This window comes from Mustela erminea, chromosome 13 (genome assembly GCF_009829155.1).
Source record: "Mustela erminea isolate mMusErm1 chromosome 13, mMusErm1.Pri, whole genome shotgun sequence".
Lineage (NCBI taxonomy): Eukaryota > Metazoa > Chordata > Mammalia > Carnivora > Mustelidae > Mustela > Mustela erminea.
This window is the reverse complement of record NC_045626.1, coordinates 84,436,042-84,461,561: the sequence shown is the minus strand read 5'-3', so window position 1 is coordinate 84,461,561 and position 25,520 is coordinate 84,436,042. Positions and strand designations below refer to the sequence as shown.

The window sequence follows — 25,520 nt, the reverse complement described above, 5'->3', positions numbered from 1 at the left end:
CTCTTGCCTTTGAGGCTCCGAGCTGTTTCTTCGTCTGTGAAATAGGGAGTGAGATCTGTAGTATCAGCCTCATGTGGTTGTTGAGTTCAATGAGGTGACATCTGTGGGGCCTCGGGGTCGCTCCAAACATAGGGATTCACCACCGTCCTGACTGCTCCTGTGATCATTGGTGTGACATGAGGCATCGTCATGAGACAGAGGAGTGTGAGGACCATGGCAAGAAGCGAGACTCCTCCTGTGGGCATCGCTGTCCCAGCCCTTGTGCCCTGGTCTATGAAGGCAGCCCACGCGTGAGCGCTTTCCATTCCAAAGTTTCCCGAAGAGTCTAATGGAAGTCAACATCCTACAGAGAGGTTCCTGATCACACGTGATTCCTCTGCCCACCTTTCTCTTTTGTCTCAGCCGTCAGAGTGTGGGCGGCTCACTCTCCCGCTTATCCTTTAATCGCCCAGCTTTTGCTGGTGGCAGCTTCTCAGGCCTCTCATTATCTGCTTAGCATATTTATAGCCGGGGGACAATGGGGGTGAGCACTCGCTCTCCAGCTCTGATCCGGCCCTCCTCCTGAGTCCCCAGCAGAGCCCGCTGATGACTCAGTCCCTGCTGTTCAGCTGCTCAGTCTTGGCTCAGTTCTGTGGCCTCAGTGAAGCAGGCGCCTGGCTTCTGGCTTCTGGCTTCTGAGAGACTGGCGAAGACACTGTTGCTGGCCCCTCAGTAGGGAAAACAGGTTGGGAGGAGAGGCAGCCGGACATGTGCACTGTCGGGTCTGTGCTGGTGCAGGAAGCTCAGAGGCCTGGAGCGGGTTTTGCACCTACTTTGCAGGAAACTCAGGGGGCAGTGGCCCCTGAGCCTGCGCCAGGCCCGCGTCTGCTGGCTGCGTGTTGCCTCTTCTAATAACAGATCCTCACTGACTTTTCCAGCCTGCAACCTTCCTAAAAGGCAGTTCCCAGCTAAGGAGTTCCATCCGTGCCTTTTTGGCAGGAACCAAATTTAGCAGGCTTGCTAGCTTTTCATGCCCTGAAGAGGCATATTTTAAAAAGCTTGTTTTTGTGGGAAAATTTAAAACATACACAGAAGTAGAATTCCTTTCTACCTGTCATGCAGCTTCAGTGGTTATCACATTTGCCAACAAACACGATGTAAAGGCCCGGGACAAGGTTGGGAAGGCCCTGGCCCCCGTGGCCACTCTTCCCGGGGCAGAGGCCTCAGGCCCGCTCCCGCATCTCCAACCTGCTCGGGTCACACGGAGAATTCAGAGTTCGTATCTTTTACCGTTCACGGACTCCACTGTGTGTCATCCCCCCCAACCCCGTGTAACAGCTTAATCGCCAAGTGATGAGGTTAAATAAAGGAAAGCATTTCTATTTCTTGTGGATAGCAATTGGGTTTAACTTCTATGACTAATGCCATCCTCTCCCTCCCCCCCGACCCAATGCCAGCTTCTCTCCTTGGGAATCTCTGAGCTGGATGAGGTCAGGCTGTTAAGGCCCAAGGTTCCATGGTTTGGTGTTGGGAGCTCCACAACTTCCAAGTAATACCGGCTTCTTCCGAAACGGGAGAGGATGAAAAATGATGCTTTAGGTGTTAAAATATTTTTGGAGCACTGAGTACTTGAAAATATGTGCTCTCAGCTGTTTTTATCTGAACTTCGAGTCTCTTCACTCTCTTGTTCAGAACATTTTGTAATATGTGAAACATTTTATAATTAAAACTCTGAACTGCAGATTAAGTCTGACATGAGGTTGTGTAATGTTCAGATTGATTAATGGCATTTTGTTGTGTAGGACTCTTGCCAGCTCCCTGTGGCTTTGGTGATAGAAGTGAAGTGGACTAAATACGGGTCCTTACTAAACCCACAAGCTAAAGTAGTAAATGTGACCGCAAGTCTCCTGTCATCTTCCTTTCCTGAGGTAGGTCTAACTTGGGTTTCAAGGTCTGGGTAAAGATGTGAGTCCAGGCAAAACTCAAGTGTGATAATGAAATTTATTTCATGAGAGAATTATTGAACTTTAATCTGAATTCTTAAAACAATTCAGCAATCATTTTATTAGAGAAAAAAATCCCACTGACAACAGTCGACACTAGCATTCTTGTTCAGATTTGATCTTTAAAGTTCTTCGAAAATGGAGTTGTGACCGACACTGGTGGGTTAGGACAACCTAGGGAAAAACTCCATCACTCCTCCATGCCGAGGAGCCCGCCGCATGCCTCGGAGAGGCACCGACCGTGCTCGGGCCGAAGGGAATGCGGCCTGTCCCTGTTTGTTATCCTGAGCACGTGAGCGCACGGCGGAAGGCAGGGCTTGCAACACTCTCTTCCTTACAGACCAACTCAGGAAGCGAGAGGACGGTTCTCATTTCCACTGCGGTTACTTTTGTGGACGCATCTGCACCTGCCGAGGCAGGCTTCAGAGCTCGGCCAACCATCAACGCCAAGCTGCCGTTTAATTTCTTCTTTCCGTTTGTCTGACGTAAGTTGCTAATCGCCTCTAGAATCGCGTGCTGTAGGGCCTGGACTCCTTGGAGACATCCTGGTGTTCTGCCTCTGACCCATGGGGTTACCCTCCGACCACACACTCCCCCTCTGCCCTCACTCCCCTCCTTTTGTTCTCCTCGGTTGGACCTTAGAACGGGGCACCGTCTGGTCTTGGTGATTTCCAGTCCCGTCAGCACGTAGGTCACGTGCGGAAACCAAACTGCACCTTTGGGACGATGGTAAAGGGCACAGACCCGGAAGTAGAGCAGGTGTCGAGGGTTTGTCCAGCTTATGCGTCCTCTGCTTCAGCGTGAGTTATTTTTAAAATACTCATTGTTTGTAGTTCAGGTTTTTCTTTTCAGGTCCCACAGAAACGAGTACAAAAGTAGCAAAATATTGTGTATAAAATCATGCAAGTAGAGGACTCGGCCTCATGAGGGGATCTTGCCCCCAGTGTCTTTATTCTGTGGAGTCGTGGGTCTAACTGCGGTTTCAGTGGCAGGCACCGGAGCTCTCCATGTGGTGGGCTGCCCGGGATGCCGCAGAGCAGTTCCAAGCGGTGGATGCCGGAAAGAATAGAGCAGGAGGGCCCAAGGGAAGGAGTTTCTTTTATATGTTAATTTTACAGTAATTGAGAAAAATGTTGTCAGGAGGTAGAACAAGGTAGAGCAGTTAGAAGATGGAGGCTGCGGACGAGGGGGCTGCGCACCTGAGAACAGCTCTCTGGCGGAATCTGCATGGAGAGGAGCTGTTTAGAACAGCTTAAGACGGTAAGACTTCTAGAACGGGCTGGTAGCTAAGGTAGCTTCCTTTTCTCTTTTGTCTTTCAGAATGCTCATATGAGAGGACGGACACCTTTTCCTTATACATGCGAAATGTGAAAAGGTATATTTGATGAGATTAAATTTTATATACAACTTTGTAGTTTTCCAGCTTTGTCGTTCATTTTCAAGCAACAGTCCAGAGTTCAACGTGGGAAGATCTAGTTTGTGGTACATTGTGATATGGGGTGAGAATGGGTTGGGGAGCTCTCGGTCATGCCAAGACAGAGCAAGCCTTCCCACAGACTTTCCTCCCAGCCCCCAAAACCGGAGCTGGGTGGGGGGAGGCAAAAGCATCAAACCAAACCTCCCCGCCCCCCAAATGGCCCCGGGGGGTGGGCAGCTGTCTTTGTCCTCAGAGGTACACACCCGTGAGGCAAGGGTCTTCTCTTTGGGATGGAGCAGGCACACGTCTAGTTGACCTCAGGAAGGAGTCCGTTCTGTCTCAATAGCTTGGTCAGTCTTTCAATTTCTCGTTCCTGTCATTACAAAAGCAGATACATAACTCAGTTTACCTGCCGCACCTCGCCAGTGGGCCCCAAGGACGCAAAACTGAATGAATGCTCCGCTCCTGGTGGGGTCTGCCAGCGGACCTGCCACAGTCAGCTGGGGTCCGCCGGGGGACAGCAGTGACAAGAGGTCCTCAGGGAGGGGCACGTGGCAGAGCTCTGGGGAAGGAGGCGATGCCTAATCTGAGAGGACAAGGAAAACTGAGCCAAGGGCAGTGTCCGAGCCAGGACCTGGCAGGGAGAAGCACCGCGCTAAAGGCAAACAGATGGCATTTTCCCAAAAGTGTCTTCTTACCTTTTCAGAGCAGCTGAATTCAAGGTGTTGGATCTTGGCGGCCAACTGTATATTTATTTGTTTTAACCTCAGCAGCTGCCGTTCTGAACGTGTCTTAACTGAGATAATTATTCCTGTAAAATAATTGAGGGTCTCAGTGATACAGGTTTGTGATTTAACCACTTGAAAAGAAACCTCCGTCTTCCTTCTGAGCGTGTACAGCAGTTGGGCAGAGTGGTGGCAGACAAAACGGTCCGTCGCTTAAAGGCATTAGAACCAGGAAGGTCAGATTTTTCATTTCTGAGCTCCTCACTAACCAGTCGGGAAATATTTCCCTCCCGCTCACATGGGCCAAGGAATCCTTTATTGGTCACTTGGCCAGATGAGTGTGAAAATCCCTCACACAAGAGCTTGTTCACGACAGCGCTGCTGCCGAGCTGGGAGATTGCCACTTTTGGTTTTCCGCCTCCCACAGGCACAGCCAGTTGAGTTGAGCTGTCAGGTGAACAGCTAAGGCTTGGCCAACAGAGGGGACATCAGCCTTGTCTGATGGCTCCCACATGCCCATGTCACAGTGGGGACGTGGCCTCAAAAGAATGTGCAGCAACTGGGGATGCTCGGGGCCTTCCAAGTGAGAGCGACTGTGTCTGGACTTGGTGGGCATGAGGCCCGGGAGCACTGGCCCCTTGTCGCTGGCATTCTTGGTTGTCTGAGTCCAACTGAACCCTGTGTTGCCTTTTTAGACCTCTCATGTCCTGCCACAAAATGTGATGGCAGTGCCACAGCGGGCGTTAGGCAGTCCTGTGGCCTGCCACCATCCAGACCAAGGAAATGAACAAATCTCAGGGATTTGGTTTATCTGCAAAAGCAAATCTCACCATGGTGTGATACGAGAGTAAAGGGTAGTAATGGTTTATCTACCTCCGTGATCTATAACCTTTGCACAGAGCGTTTTTCTATTAAATGAGTAATCAATTAACATATTCAATAGTAAGTGGAAAAACTTCCTTTACTTCCCTTGACAGAGCCCAAATGAATATTCTTAATGGGCTTTCATGAGTAGATCCACACTGGCTCCTAAAGCCAGGGGGAGCCCCCGGTGCCCACGGGCAGAGCCCCTCACCTAGCCCTGCGGTGGAGACGTGACACTCCTGCCAGCAGGTGAGGCTGGGACAGGGCCCGCTGTGCTGCCCAGTGAAGGAGCGCCGTGTCAGAGGACAGGCCTGCCTCACTCGCTCCCTGGCGATGACTGAGCCTGTCGTGCTGGGCCCTCGTCTAGGGACTCCCAAATCACTGGGTAGCGCTTCAAAAATAGACACCCTGTGAACGGTCTATACCAGACTTCCAGAAGCACTGGAGGTGACTCTCATGGGGTGGGTTCACAGCATTTGGGCACCTCTGACTAGGGTTTGTTCCCCAAGAGCTGAGCAGTTAACAGCAGAAACATGGCTTCTCAGACACGGAGCCTCCCCACACCACGAGGGTGTGTGTGAGGAACAGGACCTCCACCATTTCCCCAAGAGTGTTCCCTACAGCCAAAGTCTACGACGGGTTAACAGGTGTTACTTCCCCGGAAGTGTTTACTTGGTCAATTTGGGGAACTCGGCGTTCTCAGTCTTCCTCATGCCCACAAGTGCTCTGACTTCCTTGAAGGGGCAGAATCTAGTGTCCAGCATTTCTCAGCTTTCTTCACCCCTTCTGGATGGTGCTCTTCTGAGGGGGATGGGATTCGGTAGAACATTCTTCAGGAAACACCAAATTAAAAACAAAGGTGTTCTCAGAATCAAGCTGGAGGAACTTAATCAAAGCTTAGTCTGACCCTTTCTACAAATATCTTCTAATAATCATGGAAACGAGGCCTAATGGAGAAAAGTGGTTCCTCTTAAAGGATCTGTAACTTGGTATGAATTTGTAGCCACAGAGGCAGTGGTGGGACACCGAATCAGACCACTTCATTTTTTCTCTAGAAAACACTAGCCAGGAAGAGGAGGAACCATGACCTCTGGGTCCAGTCCCAGGCTCCGCCCAGCCAGCTGTCCCTCTGTGGCCTGGGAGGACAGGGGACATACCGTTGATGATCCGGGCCACCCGCCACAGCCGGAGCAGAATCAGCAGGCCAAGAGCCTCAAACTGGTGCTTCTGGAACAGGAGGATGAAGTCGAGGATGAAGGAAACCAGCACCACAAAGGCGTCCAGGATCTCAAACTTGTGGTGAAAGAACTCCACGCGGAAGACAAATAACTTAAAGAATATCTCCATCATAAAGAAGGTCAGGATGGCAAAGCTCATGTAGTGGAAGACCTGGAGAGGACAGAAGAGGCACAGTGAGAACGATCCAGGGCTGCCCAAAGGCCGGGGCAGGGTGCACACACGTGCTGGGCTGCAGAGCCCCTGCCTGGGCATCACAGAGCAAATGCACCTGACCCATCCCAAACTCCCCAGGGGCTGTTCTCCGACTGGGGCCAGGCAGGTTTGAAAACCATCATGCCTTTCGGCCCAGTAATTCCAAATGCTCGTATTTCATCCCACAGCTCTGCTCACACGGGCACAAAGGCATGTTGTAGGGATCTTTGCTGTAGCGTCATTTGCAGACATAAGATTTTCTACCTTGTTCATAGAATAGAAATTCTATTGGAGGGCACCTGTCAAATCCCTTACAGTCCCTCCATAGGGAGCGCAATGCAATTGTTAAAGACCAAGGCTGACTCCTAGGTATTGACTAAAAATGATTACTTAGGTAGATGGTAATTGAGGAGGGTTCCTGGATCTTGATTTAGAAATACTAGCTCTTGGGGCACCGGGGTGGCTCAGTGGGTTAAGCCTCTGCCTTCTGCTCGGGTCACGGTCTCAGGGTCCTAGGATTGAGCCCCACATTGCGCTCTCTGCTCGGCAGGGAGCCTGCTTCCCCACCCCCCCCGCCTACTTGTGTTCTCTCTCTGTCAAATAAATAAAATCTTTATAAAAAAAGAAATACTAGCTCTCAGTAAAGTAACCATTTCCATTCTAGGACAGGGAAAGTACAAAGGCAGCTGGGACATTATTTGGGGCCAGAAAGCAAGGAAATGCTCAAAGACTACGTAGTCGTCTTAAAAGGATAGAGCAGTCAGTCTGAAGAGACAGTGACGAAATTTAGCAGGACAATTTGGACCCTGAACAGAATGACTATGATTGTAATACAATGAATTAAAAAAAAAAAAATCATGAGTCCTTGATGCTACATACACATATGGGAAAAAAGGAAAGCTCTTCTATATATGTATAAAACCAACAAAGCCACCCACCTACCAGATGTAGAACGAATGCCAGAAATCTCAGTTCGCATCCCCCAGTGTACTCACTGACTTGGGCAGTGACCGTCCGGTGGATGCGAACTGGGGAAGAGGATCTTTGCACGGCAAATTCTAACTGCAAAGGGAGAGTGGCCCTGGACAGTGGAGGAGCTCATACTTTCTGCCTTTGGTGATGCCAGCGAGTAGCCCTGTAGTGACATGCCATGCTGTAAAGGAAACAGCCCACTAGCTGAACGCTCTGGCTCACGGAGCCTCTGGACCTAACCTCTGGTGCATGGGGATTAAGGGAACAAGTTGAAGGACCTCTGGGGAAACAGACAAATCCAGAACGTGGGACACACTACGAGATGACTGGCTGGACTCAGGGCGGGAAAGGAGGCGGGAGAGTGATGCCTGGTCGGTCGGTTAAGCATCTGCCCCCGGCTCAGGCCCATGATCCCAGGCTCCTGGGGATCGAGTCCCACATCAGGCTCCTTGCTCAGCAGGGAGCCCACCTCTCCCTCTGCGGGCTGCTGCTCCTGTTTGTGCTCTCTCTCTCTGACAAATAAAACCGTAAAAGAAAAAAAAGGTGGGAGAACTCTTCTAAATTAAAAGAGCCTGAGGAGATATAACCAAGTATCGTATCAGAAGTCTGGATTCTAGTTTGAAAAAAAAAAACCCAAGAACTATTATAACGTTTTGGGGACAAATGAGGAAATTTGAATATAAGCTGCTCATTACGGAATTATTAATAATTTTTTAGGGGCGATTATGGTTCTGTAGGAGAAAGACCTTATTCTTAGGCATATTGAAGTATTTGTGTCCTGATGTCTAACTTACCTTTAAATGGTTGAAAATACATGAGCGTGTTTATGGATATATATAGAGAGATAAAGCAAATGTAGCAAAAAGTGTATTTGTCATTTTTCATAATAAAAAGTTGAGGGAAAAGGCACAAGACAGCCACCTGAGTGGCTCAGTTGGTTAAGCGTCTGCCTTTGGCTCATGATCCTGGGCAGTGGGGGAGTTGGGGTTGGGGGGGGAATCCCTGCTCAGCAGGGAGCCTGCTTCTCCCTCGCCCCTCCCCTCTGCTTGTGCTCTCTCTCTCTCTCAGAAAAAAAAAAAAAAAAACTTTAAAGACAGTACAGCAGGTATGTCCCTGATCATGTTAAAAGTAGAGGGAGAGGAAAACTATTCACCCATCTGTGGAAGGCCTCGGGCTGGCCACAGAGGAAGAGCCAGCAGCTGCCTTGGGAAGCCTGCACAAATGTCTGGGATGGGCTCAGGCAGCAGCTGCGAACTGGGGAATAAACAGCGGGCAGGTCTCCAGCATGGGGACCACGTCAGAATGTTGACAGGCCGAGAAATAGCTCATCTGCCACTAAAGATGGGACAGTATCCCTTTCCTGGTCAGACCCTCCCTTTAGAAGCAGTGACGACGCCTCAGCTCAGCGGTCTAGCACCACTCGAGATTCGAGCCATCGAGTGAAATGAGGTTTCCTGCTTATAGTAAATGCTTGTCTATAAGAAAGAAGACATTTTCTCTGCTCTTTGGTTAGAAGCACCCAGTCAACTCTGTTAAGGGCTTGGTACTCCCAGAAGGGTGCTCTCAGCCCCGCTCTGCCCACCTCCGGAAAGACACAAGTGAATGGTATTTTTTTTTTTTTAAGATTTTATTTATTTATTTGACAGAGAGAGATCACAAATAGGCAGAGAGGCAGGCAGAGAGAGAGGAAGGGAGGCAGGCTCCCTGCTGAGCAGAGAGCCCGATGCGGGGCTTGATCCCAGGATCCTGTGATCATGACCTGAGCCAAAGGCAGAGGCTTAACCCACTGAGCCACCCAGGCGCCCATAAGTGAATGGTATAACGGGCCGCTGGCCCCCTACCTTGGCAGCGTAGTCATTCTTGTCAAGCTCGATGATCTTCAGGTCCAGAATGAGCTCAGCAAGGACCAGGAGGGCATCCAGAATGACCAGGCAGATGATGATAACCTGTAGACCAAGGGAAGGAGCGAGAAACTGTGAGACCTAAAAAGGACCCTCCTTCCATCTTTAAGGGCCGGACACATCTAGGGAAAACCACTGGGTGAAGATGCCAGGGATGGGAAGCCGCTGCCCACAGCTGCGCACCTTCCCGGCCCCGGGCCCCCCGGGGCACTGCCTGTCCTCCCAGATCTGCTCTGCCTGGCTCACTGAGTGACAGTCACCACCTGCCCTCCGTATTCATTCATTGTTTCTCAGCATCTCTCAAGCCAAACTGCTAATTCCTAGATGGCAAAAAAAATTTTTTTTAAGTTTTAATTTTCCTATTTCTGGAGGTTTTCTTGCCAGGGTACACCCAGAACAGATGCTCAATAGATAATTAAAAAGATCTGCCTCAGAGATCTGAGTCATGGAAGTACCTCCAGGGACTGCAGTCCTTGAGGCAGTGGGATTAAGCGACGTCCACCGTCCACGTAACAGGCTCGTGGTGGGGGGAGATGGGCAGATGGTGGGACAGGGTGCCGGGGGGACAGGGTGCCGGGAGTGTGCGCGCTCACCGACGGTGGGGAACCCAGCGCGACGGAGGTGGTGAAGACACTGCTGGGGGCCCTAATGGCAGGGTGGTGGAAACAGCAACGGGAGGAACCCCAACAGACAGTGTGTGACCCCTCTCTTCCCTTGGGAATTCTGGACCGCCCCCGCCTCCCTCGGGACCCTGCCTCCCCCATCCGACACGCTCAGGTGGATTCAATGGGATCATCTGCCATTTTCTCGCCAGTGCCGGCAGCTTCAGGTGAACCGAACAGGCCTTGGGAAAAATGGACTAGTAAACCTCCTGACCACTTCAGCCCCTAGCTAATCGCTTCAGCAATTAAAGCGTTCGAGCACGAGGTTTACTGTGAAAACTGCACGGCAAAGTGATGACGTTTTCACACATATCCAAATTCAGTAGCTCAATAAAGATTCAAGCCTCCGGCGGGTGGTTTTTCCCTTTTCTTTCTTCCTTCATCCTTGGTTTTATTTTAGAGCTAACAGGACATGAGAGCTCATCTGGTCTAAAACCAAGGCACAGAGACATCAAAAACGGAGTGAATTTTTAGCCATAAAAAGGAAGGAGCCCTGGGGTGCCTGGGTGGCTCAGTGGGTTAAGCCGCTGCCTTCGGCTCAGGTCATGATCCCAGGGTCCTGGGATCGAGCCCCGCATTGGGCTCTCTGCTCAGCGGGGAGCCTGCCTACCCCCGCATCCTGCCTGCCTCTCTGTCTACTTGTTATCTCTGTCAAATAAATAAATAAAATCTTAAAAAAAAAAAAAAAAAAAAGGAGCCCCTGCCACATACCACGGTGGGAGTGTGCAGCAAAGCCATGAGGCCGAGAGCAGCAGCCAGACCCAAAGCAGGCGAGTCCGTACCTGCAGCAGATCAGCGGTGTCTGGGGTCTACTGTATGATGGGTACCAGATCTCCTTTTGGGATGATGGAAACATGATGGAAAAGAGACAGTGGTGCTGGCTGCACGGCATGTGGAAGTGCCACATAAATGCCACCGAATTACTGACTACAACGACCAACTTTATGTGAGCTCCTCAGTTAAGAGGAGCCAGACAGACTGACCCAAGGTCACAAAACTACAATGCCTGGGTCCCGGTCCTGGCCTCTGTCAACTAATCCCCAGACCCTGAATGGGCCACTTCACAAGGCAGTGCTGTTTCGGAGGGGAATCATGTCACAAAGAGAAACGCCGAGAATTCAGGGAAGCTGGTTAGTTCCGCATCCAGAAGGGGCGAAAGGGGCTGGGCCCAGCAGGAGCAGGCAGTGGTGAGGCGCCCGCTGGCCCTGGGCCCGCTCCTGTGTTAGCCTCCCCCGACCCTGGCCCACCTCTCAAGGCCAATGAGCCTCCCGTGGGAATATTAAGTTTCAATGTCCTCTTGGAGAAAATGGGGCTGACCACATTTTCCTCCCTCGAATGACAGCCGGAGCATGACCTAAGGTAACGTGTGACGGGTGCTTAGTACAGGGCCCCGCAGTAGTGAGCAGATAATGAAGTGAAGCTCCTTGACCTTCACGACTGCCCGCCCCTGGCTCAGCTACGCTGTCCACCCACGGATTCCACAGAGGCCCAACACGCCCCGTATTCCCTCCTGTGCTTGAACCATCCTGTGTGAGAAGTGACGGCAATTAACTGTACACCAGGCCACCTAGGCTGCTTCGAACCATGGGAACAGGTAGAGAGAATGTATCCCAGAAAGGGATTCCAGAATCCTCTCGTGTGCTGATTCTACTGGCTGAGATCAAAGCCCTGAACTGGGGTCCCACTCCATGCTGGTCTCCCGGAGCCCCTCCACAAATCCAGTCATGTCACTCCCTCCGCCCACACACTTAGACTCTCCATGGCCACCCAGTGCCCACAGAAGACCTTCTAGCACCTCCTGTCTTACCACGTTCTCCCTCTACTGGCTACTCGTAAGCCATATGGACCCTTCTCGATTCTAGGAGTGCAGCAGATCCTTTCCTATCTTGGGCCCTTTGCAAACACAGTCTCTCTGCCTGGAAAGTTCCTCTCTTCACCATTCACAGGGCTACCCCTGGCCAACCTTCAGGTGTCAGATGAAATGTCGCCTCCTCCACCACGTGTCCTGACACCCAGTCCTAGGTCACGTGTTCCTCTCAGGATCTCTCAGAGCCCCCTTCTGTCTCCCTACAGAGGGCTTCTCTTCACTTGCAACCAGCATCAGTCCGGGTGATGGTTCCTGGAGTGCCTGCCTCTCCACAGACCATCGGTCCTCTGAGAGTAAGGACAGGGGCGTACCCCATGCTTGCTGCTCTGTGCTCCACCGCCTCCCCCCTGCAAAAGTGTTCAAGAAGGAACTGTCCAGTGAATGACTAAGCATCTCTGCTTATGTTTCAATGGTCAGGCTGCTGCTTCTCCAGTAGGACTGTCCTTAGAGGTCCTGGCTCAGCGGGCAGCCCTGTGGCCCCGTCAGGAGCCGAAGGACCTCCCAGAGCAGGGAGACCCAGGCTTCCCCTTGCAGCTGGAAGGAAACTGGCTCCTTCTGCTTCTGAAATTGAGGGTTTGGGATTTCAACCCCAACAACTTAATATCATGTTTCCTCTCCTGTCACAGCCACAGAGGAACGCACCGAGCTGTGAGGCGTGCTGGGGAGTTTGGCCTGTTTCATTTTTCTAAGCTATGCGAAAGCGAGAAAAAGACCAAAATAAAGAAAAAAAATTTTTTTTCTATTTTACCCTGGAACAAAGGCGGCCATGGGAGAGGCAAGGGCTGTTTCTGTTTCCAGAGGGGAAGTCAGCTGTGGGGAGGGACTAGTTTATTTCGGTTTAGGACAGCTGCCACAGGGTCCCCAGAATGGCTTCATTACGGGACCTGGGCTGACAAGGGGCCACGTGCTTCCCTAGTGTCCTAGGCCTCCTGTCTTCTCCTGGGGCCCTCAGAACAGGCTTCCAGACACCTGCCTGCCCACTTCAGGGCTGGGGGCTGAGACAGGACCCACCAGCCTCGGCCTGTGTTTGTCCTTCAAAGTCAGAAGATGCTGACAGACACTGAACCCTTTGCTGTTCTTTGAAGTCCGTGTGTCCCTCTCGTGTTCTCCCCTCAGCGCACCTGGAGGTCAGCGGTGGGCTACACCAGGCAGATCACTCCACAAAATAGGAGACCGAAGCCCCCAGGGTGATAAGTCTGGGAGGCGCAGGACCCTCTTGGCTTTGTTCAACTCAGGGCAGACACTCGGTATTGGCCGAATGAACGCAAGAAAGTTTTCTCTGCCTCCGATGTCTACCTTTTCATTGACTTTTTGTGTAGGTAGTAAAACCTGCATAACCTAAAGCTACCGTGACAAAATGTGAACCATTCTGAAGTTGGCATATGGTTCAAGGGCACCAAGCACTCTCATGAGGTGTGCAAGCATCACCACTACCGTTCTGGAACGTCTCGATGACCCCACGCAGAAACCTGTATCCATTAAGCAGGCCCTTGCCATTCTGCCCTCCCTCTGACTTGGAACCCCCAGTCTGCGGTCTGTCTCTGTGGGTTTGCCTGTGGTGGACATTTTGCATCAACGAACTCAGACAACAGGTGGTCCTGCGTGTCTGGCTTCTCTGAGTGTCCCCTTGTCAACGCTCAGCCCTTCACGGCAGATGTCACTGCCTCCTTCCTCCTCATGTCCAAGTATGGACTGCCTACATTTTGTTCCTTCACTTGTCAGGGGACAAAGCTCGCACTGACTCTGAACCATGACTCTACCCCTGATGGCACGGGGTCTGCCCAGCACTGGATGGGGCGCCTGACCCAGGGTTAGGGCTCAGGAGACCGACGTCACATGAACAGGGCGTTGGCAGAGACGGGCCCCCACCCCGGCCTCGTGACTCTTGGCTGGCGTCTCTGCCCCACCCCAGGCATCCTGGGCCTCTGCCCGCCTACCTGAAACCTGTGCGAGCTGAAGAGCTTCCTCAATGTGGCCCTGAAGTCGAGGGGGGGCCGGGGTGCGGGGTCGGGGGCCGCCGCCGGGTCGGGGGCTCTGCCCTGCTCCCCGGAGGCGGTTGCCTGTGGCGTCTGCTCCTCGTCCTCCTCGTCCTCCTCATTCTCCCACTTCTTGTAGTTGATGTTCCAGGCGTGGTAGTCGTCCCCGACAACGGTGAAGTGCTTCAAGAACTTGCTCATCCTCCGGGCCGGGGCCGCCCTGGCCCTGCGGGAGCTGGCCTGCGGGAAGGGGAAACAGAGGCAGCGCTGAGGCGGGGAGGCCTCTGAGCCCGTCCCGCTCGGACCTCACGCTGCTCTGGCGGGGAGCAGGGCCCAGGCTGGGCCAGGCCACGGGGAGGAGGAGAACCCTGTGGCCCTCGGAGCACCAGGCGAGCGGGGACCGTGAGGTCACGGTGGTTTCTCGTGCTTTTATTTTTGGAATCCAGAGTCCCGGTGCCGGTGAGGCAACAGGAAACCCCAGACCCCATCAGGCCTGTCACTATGGTCTGGTTGGCAATAACCAATGAAATCGGTACCACAGCCCGGTCACAAAATACCCACCACGTGTAAATACCGGAAGAGCGGCCCCATGGTTCAGAGACATCACAACCTGAAAAACCGGAGGTGAGAGTTGGCGGGGCAGGGGTGTGGAAAGCCAAAAGTAAAAGTACCCAGAGTTTCACAGAAAAGAGAGGGCCGCCCCCTTCATGCCGCAGATCAGTTCTTGAAATGTGAGCGGCAAATACATTTTCCTAAGCGTGACCAGTGCTGTTCGAAGTGCGTGATGGACAGAGGTTTAAAGACAAGTGCCTTCAAAGCAGAAAGCAAATAATCTTCCCTTTGCCCAACGGACCCTACCGGATATCAAATTTCCTATAAAGTTCAATAATGAAAACTTTGGGGTAAGGGTCCAAGAATGGGGACTATGATCAGTGGAACAGGAGAAAATAGCCCAATCAGACCCATGCCCCAGTAGGGCACTGGGTGTGATGGAGATGGCGTACAGATCAGTGGGAAAAGGCAGGAGAGGCCAGGACACCTGACCTTCATGATAGGAAACAAAAAAACAAAAAACATGAAAGAGCCCTACCTCACACCCTACACAGAATAAATTTCAGATGCATTAACTGTAACAGGTATAAATTTTTTTTATAAATTTAAAAAAAAATTAGAAGTCTTAGAACAAAATATAAGCAAATACCATCATGACCTTCAAATAGGGAAAGGTTGCTTAAATAAGACACACAACAAATGGACAGACTTCATTCATCAAAACTAAAAGCTTTTATATTTCTCTCTTTTTTTTCTCGCTTTCTCTCACACACACACACACAAATACCATACACAACCCTAGAAAGACACACCATAGACTGGGTGGGACACACACATATTTGCAATGTACTTAATAGGCATTGTTTAGTTCCGTGTCCAGAATATATAAAGAAATCATACAAATTAAAAAAAAAAAAAAAAGACAACTCCTTTAAAAACTAGGCAACTGTATTGATAAGTCACCTACAAGGAAACCCAAATGGCAGAGACACAACCTCACTAGGACTCAGGAAAATGTGCATGGTAAGAATTCTAAAGTCTGCAATAGCAAATACTGGCAAAGATGTGACACACTGGGGGCTCTTGAACACTGAACATAGGAACTGACACTGGCACCACCATTTTGGGAAACAATCTGGCACTGCTTTGTCAAGTCAAAGCTGTGCATCTCTCTCTTCATAATCGAGTGATTCCATCCCTAGAAAGGCTCCAGAGAGAAACACCCCCACATGTGCTCGAATCAGTGCTTTGTTCAAGAATGATCACCGCAAATGTGCACCTAAATGGTGGGAGACGGAGGAAGGAGGGCCGGCTGCAGAGCCGCTAAAACGGATGAACTGCATTACTCAACGTCACTGACGCCATCCGCAGCTACCCACTTAGCAGCACTGAACACGGCAGGTGGCTCCTGCCTTTGCTGGCTTCTAGGATCCCTTAGTCTCCTGGTTTTCCTCCCACCCCGACGGTTACTTCTTACCAGTCTCTTTTGCTGGATTCCCTAAGAGGAGGACCTTACATTTAAGTATCAACATACTGAGGGCTCAGGTGTCTCTTTTCCATACTCAGTTCCGGTAGCTTCCCATTCAGAAGCACAGCTTTAAAAGCCGTCTGTACGTGGATTCTACAGAAACACGAGCTCCAATCCCAGTCTCAACTAAGGACATCCACCCTTCAGTATCTAGAAGTTATCTTATTCCTAGCATGCATGTTCAAAGCAGAATTATTCATTTGACACCCAAAACACCCCCATCTCAGTTTAGGGCATTTCATTTGTCTAGTTCCTTAGGCCAATAGCTTTGGCATCATTTTTTAAATGTCTTTCTCTTCATTCAGTACTGACCTAGCAGGGGTGTCTGGGTGGCTCAGTAGGTTAAAGCCTCTGCCTTCGGCTCAGGTTGTGATCCCAGGGTCCTGGGATCGAGCCCCGCATCAGGCTCTCTGCTCAGCGGGGAGCCTGCTTCCTCCTCTCTCTCTGCCTGCTTCTTTGCCTACTTGTGATCTCTGTCCATCAAATAAATAAACAAAATCTTTAAAAAAAAAATTCTGGGGGCGCCTGGGTGGCTCAGTGGGTTAAGCCGCTGCCTTCGGCTCAGGTCATGATCTCAGGGTCCTGGGATTGAGTCCCACATCAGTCTCTCTGCTTGGTGGGGAGCCTGCTTCCCCTTCTCTCTCTCTGCCTACTTGTGATTCTCTCTCTCTGTCAAATAAATAAATTAAAAAAAAATTCTGATCTAGCAGTAAATTTCGCTGGCCCTGCCTGTTAACTCCTTTCCAAGTACGACCACTTCTCCCCATTATTTCCTGCTGTCTCTTGCCTGAATGACTACAGCAGACTCCCACCTCCTCCCAATGTCCATTCTCCATCCAGAAGTTGAAAGAACTTTCTCAAATAGAAATGAGATCATGTCATGCCCTTCCTTAAAACTTTCACATGTGTGTTTTTTTTTTCCTTCCCCAGCATACTCAGGCCTTCCTCCCGGAAATGTTTCCCCTCCCCAGACAACTGCACGGTTCACAGCTTCACTTGGGTCAGGCTTCTGCTCAAATATCACCTCTGCTGAAACCTGGTCTGGTCGCACTCCCCTAGCCACACCGTATCCACTTACTCTGCTTCACTTTCTTTTTTTTTCTTTTTTTAAAGATTTTATTTTTAAGTAATCTCTACATCCAACATGGGGCTCGAACTCACAACCCTGAGATCAAGAGTCTCACGCTCTGACTAAGCCAGCCAGGCACCCCTCATTTTTCTTTATCGCATTTATTGGTGACATTACATATGAACTTATTTATCTGTTTATTATCTGCCTACACCCCCCGCCCCCAAGACTCTAAGGTCCATGAGAGAACTTTTTCCATCTCGGGCTAATGGCCTATCCAGTGTCTGGCACTTAATACACACTCAAAAACACCCAAATATTTAAGTGACTAAATGAATACATAAATGTGCATACGTCTTTACAAATATGTTGAGGGGCACCTGGCTTGCTCAGTGAGTGAGTGTCCGACTCTTGGTTTCAGGTCAGGTCATGATCTCATGGTCATGAGATCGAGCCTCGTGTCTGGCTTTTCACTTAGCAGGGAGTCTACTTAAAGATTCTATCTCTCGGGACGCCTGGGTGGCTCAGTTGGTTAAGCAGCTGCCTTCGGCTCAGGTCATGATCCCAGGGTCCTGGGATCGAGTCCCGCATCGGGCTCCTTGCTCGGCAGGGAGCCTGCTTCTCCCTCTGCCTCTACCTGCCTCTCTGTCTGCCTGTGCTCGCTCGCGCTCTCTCCCTCTGTCTCTGAAAAATAAATAAAATCTTAAAAAAAAAAAAAAAAAAAGATTCTATCTCTCTCTGGGGCGCCTGGGTGGCTCAGTGGGTTAAGCCACTGCCTTCGGCTCAGGTCATGATCTCGGGGTCCCAGGATCGAGTCCCGCATTGGGCTCTCTGCTCAGCAGGGAGCCTGCTTCCTCCTCTCTCTCTCTCTGCCTGCCTCTCTGCCTACTTGTGATCTCTCTCTGTCAAATAGATAAAATCTTAAAAAAAAAAAAAAAAAGATTCTATCTCTCTGCCCCCTCCTGCACATGGGCACACATGTTCTCTCTCTCTCGTTCTCTCTCAAATAAATAAATCTTTTTCTTTATTGCACTTATTAGTGATATTATATAAGAAAATATATTTGAAAAGTATTTTTAAAAATATATATTATATAATATTATTAGACTATTAGACTATATATTAGAAAAATACTTTTCTAGTATTTCTAAATTAGAAAATTAAAAATATTTTGAGTTTAGGGGCACCTGGGTGGCTCAGTTAGTTAAGCATCTGACTTGATTTTGGCTCAGGTCGTGATCTTAGGGTTGTGAGGCTGAGCCCCATCTCGGGGTCTGTGCTAGGTGTGGGGCCTGCTTAATATTCTCTCTCTCTTCCTCTCCCTCTGCCTCTGCCCATCATCCCCCCAAAAAACATGTATGTTGAATTGAAAAGGAAGATATAGAAGAATATGAACATAACACCACTTAGGTAAAAATTTAAAAATACATTCAAAGTATTACTATATGCTGTTTTGGGAATGTATAAAAAGGAAGTGTAAACATACAAAAGAAGGGGATTTCTGCTTCTGGTCATGACAGAGTAACTGGTAGCAGATTAAGGCTCTTGCCATAAAAAAACTATAGAACTGGATACAATGAATGAAATTTAAAGTGGTCTTTGAGAAAAGAGAAACAGACAAGGTGAAGCCACACACTCACCCTGGCTTTCTGCTTAGAGGTACTTTCTGGACTATGGCAGCAAGACTATTGAGCCTTCCTCCCTCAAGAATGTGCATGGCAGGGGCACCTGGGTGGCTCAGTGGGTTGGGCCACTGCCTTCGGCTCAGGTATGATCTCAGGGTCCTGGGATCGAGTCCCGCATCGGGCTCTCTGCTCAGCAGGGAGCCTGCTTCTTTCTCTCTCTGCCTGCCTCTCTGCCTGCCTCTCTGCCTACTTGTGATCTCTCTCTGTCAAATAAGTAAAAAATAAATAAAATCTTTAAAAAAAAGAATGTGTATGGCAAAGTACCTGAGACTAGGAAGCTCTACAGAGAAGGAAATAGAAAAAAATCCAACTTTGGCTGAATTCTAAACAGCTGAGAAACTGCCAGAGAGATGACACAAGGCTGGGTTGGGAGATGTGTGAGTTCCAAACATCCAGAGTAGAGATATCTTGTTGAACACCCTGGGAATTTAGTCGAAATTCCAGAAAGGTCATGCCTTATTCATATGCCTTATTAGTATAGGTCATGCCTATAGTAAGAATTACCTTAGACCTGTCCCAAATATACTTAAAAAGAAGCCTGGAAAAGATCAAGCAGATCCCCAGGTAAACTGACTTCCTGTTGGAACAAAATTCAAATTCTACTAGGGAGGACAACAAAATATACTCAACAATGTAGCATTTATAAATGTATAGCATACAATAAAAAACCACTAGACGGGGCATCTGGGTGGCTCAGTTGTTGAGCGTCTGCCTTTGACTCAGGCCACGATCCCAGGGTCTGAAATCAAGCCCCACATCAGGCTCCCTGCTCCACAGGAAGCCTGTTCTCCCTCGTCCACTCCCCTTGCTTTGTGTTCCCTCTCTTGCTGTGTCTCTGTCAAAAAAATAAAATCTTTAAAAAAAAAAATTACTAGACAAGTAAGGCAGAAAACCATAGCCTATAACGAGAAGAAACACTAGCTTACCAAAATGGATGGATAATAGAATCGGCCAACAAAGACTTGTAAATAGCTATTATAAATATGTTCAAGGATTTCAAAGAAAATATGAGCTTAATGAAGGAACATATAGAGAATCTAAAAAGAGAAAAGGAAACTGTAAAAAAAAATCCGAAAGGGCTCAAAGCTGATTAGATACTGTAGAAGAAAAGATCAGTGAACTTAATGACAGAACAATAGAAAATATCAAGTGGAAACATGGTGAGAAAAAAAGGTAGGGGAACAAAACCCAGAGCCTTAGGGATAATATCAAGCGGTCTAATATACATATACCCAGAGTATCAAAAGATGAGAGAGACTGGGGCAGAAAAATTTTGGAGAAATAATGGGCTGAACACATTTTGAAATCTGATGGAAAAATATAAATATGTAGATCCAAGAAGCTCAATGAACACCAGGGAGGACAAACATAAAAACGAATGGACTGAAAGGAGACGCCAAATACAAGATGGTGTTTGCCCCTAGGGAGGGGCAAGGGCTCAGAACCGAAGGAGTCAAAAAGTACTTAAATGCTAGGGCACCCAGGGGGCTCAGTCATTGGGCATCTGCCTTCAGCTCAGGTCATGATCCCAGGGTCTTGGGACTGAGCCCCATGCTGGGCTCCCTGCTCAGTAGGGAGTCTGTTTCTCCCTCTCTCATTCCCCCTGCTTGAGCCCCCTCTCACTGTGTCTCTCTGTGCCAAATAAATTAATAAAATCTTAAAAAAAAAAAAGAAGTACTTGAATGCTATTGACAAACATCTTTTTAAATCACACAAAGATTTGAGGGAAATAGGACAAAATGTTAATAGTTGTCAATTTAGGGTGGTGGTTATATAAGTACTTCATAATATCTGTATTTTTTTTTTTTCTAAAAGATGGTATTTATTTATTTGAGAAAGAGAGAGCACGAGAAGGGAAGGTTCAGAGGGAGGGAGAGGAGAGGGAGAAGCAGACTCCCGCTGAGCCATGAGCCAGACTCGGGGCTCGACCCAGGCATGGATCATGACCTGAGCCAACGGCAGATGTTCAACTGACTGAACCACCCAGGTGCCCAGTATTTGTATTCTTTTATATTTTTACACCTTCCAAAGTAAAATAAAATTATCTCTCTCCAACAGAACGCCTTTGACGCATACTTTTTTTCATAATAGGTTTCATGAGCTCAGGAAAGGTTAGAGTCCAAAGGGATGACCTGATCTCCCCACTTTCAGAGATGGGAGCACTTCTGAGATGGGCACCCCGGGCTTGCTCAAGGTCTCAGTGCACTTGGGAGTACAGAACTCCAACTCTTTTGCCCTCAGTCCACTGTCCTTTCATCTACTCTATGATGCTTGGACATTTCCAAGCTCCCAATTTGGACAAAGGATACCACCTCTCTCAGAAGCCTCCCCGAACCCCAACATTTTCTTGTTAAGTGCCCTGGGGAAGTCCACACTCCGAAGACTGCAGGGCGAGGTTGGAGGTGATGAGTTTGGAGAAGGTAGTGTCCCAAATGCTCCACCTAGGAATCCCACAATTTGGATTCTAGATGGCCTCCTCTGCCCCGTCTTCTGTAGAATTCAAGTGCATTAGGAGCTCCTGATTTGAGGCTTCCTCAGATACTAAGAGGTCCAAGGAGAACTTATGACCACTGCATAACCTCCTAAGTGTGAACCTTTTGGTTCCTTCTGCATCCATGATCCTGGAGCATGTCTGGCTTTCCTCTCCCCACATATGCTATTCATTTCTTCCTCTTCTACCACCCCAGCCCAAGCCTTCATCCTATCACCCTGTAGACTGCAATGGCCTCGGGGTCCCTGGGTGGCTCAGTCAGTTAAGCATCTGCCTTTGGCACAGGTCCGGATCCCAAGGTCCTGGGATTGAGCCCTGCATCAGGCTCCCCGGTCAGCGGGGAGCCTACTTCTCCATCTCCCCCTCCTTGTGCGTGTGCTCTCTTTGTCAAATAAATAAATACAATATTTTAAAAAAAGAGAAGACTGCAAAAGCTTCCTTGTGGATTTCCTCCCTGGACCCAGTTCTTCCAGGGTGTTCTCCAACCAGTAGCCCAAGCAGGCCTAGTAAACCCTCACCCCTGATCTCAGCATCTGCTCATATCACTGCCCCCTGATTTTTGGATAAAAATCCAAGATTCTTCCTATGATGTGCACGGCCCTGTGGGATCTGTCCTTATCTCCTTCCATGACCTGCTCACCACACTCCAGACACGCTGCTTGTCCTCTGTCCCTCCAAGATCTGTGTTCTCCCCAGGCTCTACCCTCAGCCTGGACTACTCCGCTTCCAACTCTGAGCGTGGCTCACTTTTACTCAAGCTTGAAGGCTCAGCTGACATGGCCCTTCTTCAGAGAGGCCCTCCTTGACCCATAAAATCTAAATCAGAACGCTTCTCAATTTTATAACCTCTCTCTGTATTTTTTACAGTTTCTAATCAGAACTTTTTGGTGTATGTGGCCATTTGTTTATGACTCCTCTTTCCACACTAGCAGTTAAGCTCCAAGAAAGCAAGGCCTGTGTCCCCAGAGTCTCATGGGACGCCTGACCTAGAGCAGAAGCCCATCAAGCATCCGTTGGCTGAGGGCAGTGGTCTGCTTGTCTCCGGTTGGACCCCCCCTGCTAGGGTCCCATGGGTGACCAAGAGCCAGGTCTGCAGCTAACCTGAAGCCCTCTGAGCAGCTCCTGGCCATAATTTCCCCCCTAAAACACTTTACCTATCAGATGGAAACTTCCGGTGCTAGTTCTCAGCATGGTAGCAGCCTTGGGGTGCTTTGCAAAAACCACATTTATATTTTACAGGAGAGGAAAATTTTCTTTCTGAAACCGTGCGACCAGTAAAAAGCAACTTTCAGTAATTTGGGATGAAAATATTTATGGCACCCAGCAGAGCAGAAAACAACTCTGGTTTTAAGTCAAAAATGTGACATACCAAGAGCAGAGAAGTTTCAGAAAAGGTCAAAGATATAGCTGTTCATGAAAATGTCGTGGGCCTTGGCAAACTCACCACCCACTTTGGGCTCTCGGGTTCCTCCCACCCTGCCTGGGCGGGCGGAAGGACTGACTCAGTGAGCTACTCAGAGAGCGCACCACCCTCTGGGCCTGGCCTGGACCAGCCCCACATGGGTGCCCACCGTTCCTTCAGCAACACAAACTCTCATTCCCAGTCCTCCAGCTTCACTGCCGTCTGGGGATATCACACTCCTCTGCTTACCGTCCGGCCGCCTGCTTCTGCAGCAGCCCCCACCGCCCCCCGACTCCTCAGTCTCAGGAACCGACAGAGTCCCTTTGTGGCTTACGCCAGACCGAATTGTTTCTGTCACTTGCCACCCCAAGAATCAAGACCAGTACATTCCCTGGCACTGGACAGCTCCCATCTCCATGTCCCCCGCATTAACCCTCGCTACCCCACTACAACCTGACACCTCTCTCTCCAGGATCAGGCTTCCGTATCAAAGTGCACAACGGGGTTCCCACCCTGACTGTCCCGCTTCCTCTCAGTGTTAACTTGGCTCTGTTTGACCATCTTCCTCTTGATTTCTCTCCTGTCTCCATGTCTTTGCGCCCACAGCCCTGGAAGTCCCCTAGACCCCGATGCTGACCCTGTGCTCATGCTGGGCAACTCTCCCCTTTTGGTGGTCGCAGCACACCTGTGTTCTCAACCTTGAGAACATTTGCAAATAAGTCTCGTGTGCAAATCAGTCTCCAGCCTGCTGTCTGGTACCCTTCCTGGTCATTAGTTCCCCTAGGACCAAAACTGAATTGATTTCTTATCTTTCCCCCATACCCACTCTTTTTCTTTTCCTTTCTTTATTTTTTTAAGATTTATTTATTTGTCAGAGAAGCAGGCTCCCCGCTGAGCAAGGAGTCTGGTGGGGGACTCGAACCCAGGAACCTGGGATCATGACCTGAGCCAATAGCGGACGCTTAACCGAGGAAGCCACCCACGTGCCCCTCCCCATATCCCCTCTTCCTTCCGTGTTTCCCTAGGGCACAGCATCACCTTCACCCTGCTGCCCAAGCCAGGAGCCAAAGCTCAGCTCAGGCTCCTCTGTCTCCCTCTAGGCTTGTCGGTCTAGCCTCCTAGACATGGCCGCTCACGCCCGCCTTCTCTTCACCCTCGCACCCTCTCCTGCCACCAGCGCTGCTTGCCTGGACGCCTGCAAAGGCCTCCTTCCTTACCTGGCCTCCTGCCTGGTCCTTTATCCACACGAGAAAGGGGGACCAGGGTCCCCCTGCTGCAGGGACAACGGGGCTGTGTCCCTGCTCTCACCTGCCCCCTCCCCCAGGACCTTTGGCTTCCCACCCTGCCCCCTGCCAACCACTGCCTTCAGGACAAAGCAAAGCTCTCTTGGTCTCTCCAGCCCCTGGGCTCCTCCTCAGGGCCCCTGCCACTGCCACAACCCAGATGCACCCAGTGCCTCACTCCCTCTTGCTCTAGGACTAGGCACACCTGTGCCTACTGGCTGCTGGATCTTCTGCCTTCTGCACGCTCTTGCTCTTTCAGATCTTACAGACCTCGAGATTCTTCCTCCCCGGGGAGGCCTTCCCTAGTGGCCACCTGCTGCGTGAGCCTTCTTCCTCTACTTCCCTCTCTTGCTACTGACTATCAAGTGCTGTGGCATCTCAGTGCTGTCTGTCTCCTGCCCTGGTCTGCAAACTCTGCGGGGGTGGGGTGGGGCAGGGACTCCTCCCCCCTCAGTCACACACAGGGGTTCGGTAACTATGTAACAAGTGAATTAACAGTAAACCACAAGAGTTACCCCTGAAAGGTAAATGCATCACCTACTTCTCTTTTATACACGACAAGTATCATCCCAGAAAGATTACTACCTGGGAGAGAGGGGGCAGAAATGAGAAAAACCAGATGTAGAAGAGAGACAAAAAGTGTTCTTAGGAATGTCTGTTTTTATGGGCTTGGTCAGAAACTGTCCCCCGTAGGAGGGGAAATGTCCCTATTTTGTGGTCATCCAACAATCACAGAAAAAGGTATTTTTAAAGAAATTGGGCAGTCTCTTGATGTCCCTGAAGTCCCCATGTCCCTGCTCCCTCCCAGAGCCTACTTCTGGGGACCTGATTTGCTTATCATTCAGCATCTCCTGCCCCAAAACTCCAGGAAGACGCAAGAGCCATGACCTCTACTATTCCTCATTGTTTGTTCCGTTATTTGTTTCAGTATATTAACATACCACTAAAATTCCTTATAAATACACAATTTAATTTTGTCCCTAACAAACCCCTGAGGTTGAGGCCATCATTTTGGGTCTCGGTGAGGCTGGTGGCTTGTCCCAAGTCATGCACTTGGAAAATGGCAGAGCCAGGATCTGCTCCTGGGCTGCTGTGACTGGGAGCCCGTGTTTCAGAGCACAAGGCTCTGTGGCCAGGGACGGGGATCTGCCTTGTAGGGCCATATCATGGGTTGAACAGAGCTGCCCCCAAATTCATGGACTTCCACCTGGAACCTGAGAATATGACCTTACCTGGAACATGGGTCTTTGCAGGCGTAACTAGTTAAAAGGTCTTGAGATGAAATCATCCTGAAAGTAGAGTGGGCCGTAAGTCCAAAGATGGATGTCCTTACGAGGAGGGGACCATGCGCAGATGGAGGCAGAGACTGGGGTGCTGCGTCTACAAGCCAAGGGTGCCAAAGCTCGCCAGCAACCACCAGAAGCTGGGAGAGAGGGAGAGAACAGATGCTCCTGCAAAGCCTCCAGAAGGAACCAACCCTGCCAAAACCTTGATTTTAGACTTCAAGCTTCAGAACTGACAGAATACGTTTCTGTTGTTTTAAGCCACCTGGTTTGTGGTTATTTGTTATAGAGGCTCCAGGAAGTTAAGGCAGAGCGCACGTACCCAAGTCAGCCGATGATGGGTGGCCGCTCCCTCCCTTTACCTTCGTGGGCCACACGTCCCTCGTGGGCTCCGAGGAGAAAGCAGTCTCCTTCAGAGGTTGCAAAACCA

The 25,520-nt window shown here is 49.9% G+C and overlaps 2 protein-coding genes across 9 annotated transcripts in view; one reads left to right on the top strand and one right to left on the bottom strand.

Annotated features, from left to right (window-relative positions):
• Positions 1–6,257, top strand: part of TCTN1 (tectonic family member 1) — a 32,911-nt gene extending 26,654 nt beyond the window's left edge. For 4 of the 6 annotated variants that reach the window (XM_032310777.1, XM_032310778.1, XM_032310781.1 and 1 more), the window contains 3 exons: positions 1,782–1,907; positions 2,323–2,467; positions 3,303–3,391. In XM_032310777.1, coding sequence (XP_032166668.1) covers positions 1,782–1,907; positions 2,323–2,466 — 270 coding nt within the window. In that variant the 3' untranslated portion in view covers position 2,467; positions 3,303–3,391. Of the gene's footprint in view, positions 1–132; positions 1,908–2,322; positions 2,468–3,302; positions 3,392–6,043 lie in introns of those variants that run through there. The other 2 variants (XR_004278118.1, XM_032310779.1) reach the window with 2 other exon arrangements.
• Positions 3,395–25,520, bottom strand: part of HVCN1 (hydrogen voltage gated channel 1) — a 33,262-nt gene continuing 11,136 nt past the window's right edge. For 2 of the 3 annotated variants that reach the window (XM_032310786.1, XM_032310785.1), the window contains 5 exons: positions 13,759–14,037; positions 9,233–9,337; positions 6,146–6,377; positions 4,098–4,210; positions 3,395–3,772 (listed from right to left, as the gene is read on the bottom strand). In XM_032310786.1, coding sequence (XP_032166677.1) covers positions 3,707–3,772; positions 4,098–4,210; positions 6,146–6,377; positions 9,233–9,337; positions 13,759–14,037 — 795 coding nt within the window. In that variant the 3' untranslated portion in view covers positions 3,395–3,706. Of the gene's footprint in view, positions 3,773–4,097; positions 4,211–6,145; positions 6,378–9,232; positions 9,338–13,758; positions 14,038–14,358; positions 14,408–25,520 lie in introns of all 3 variants that reach the window. The other variant, XM_032310784.1, reaches the window with a different exon arrangement.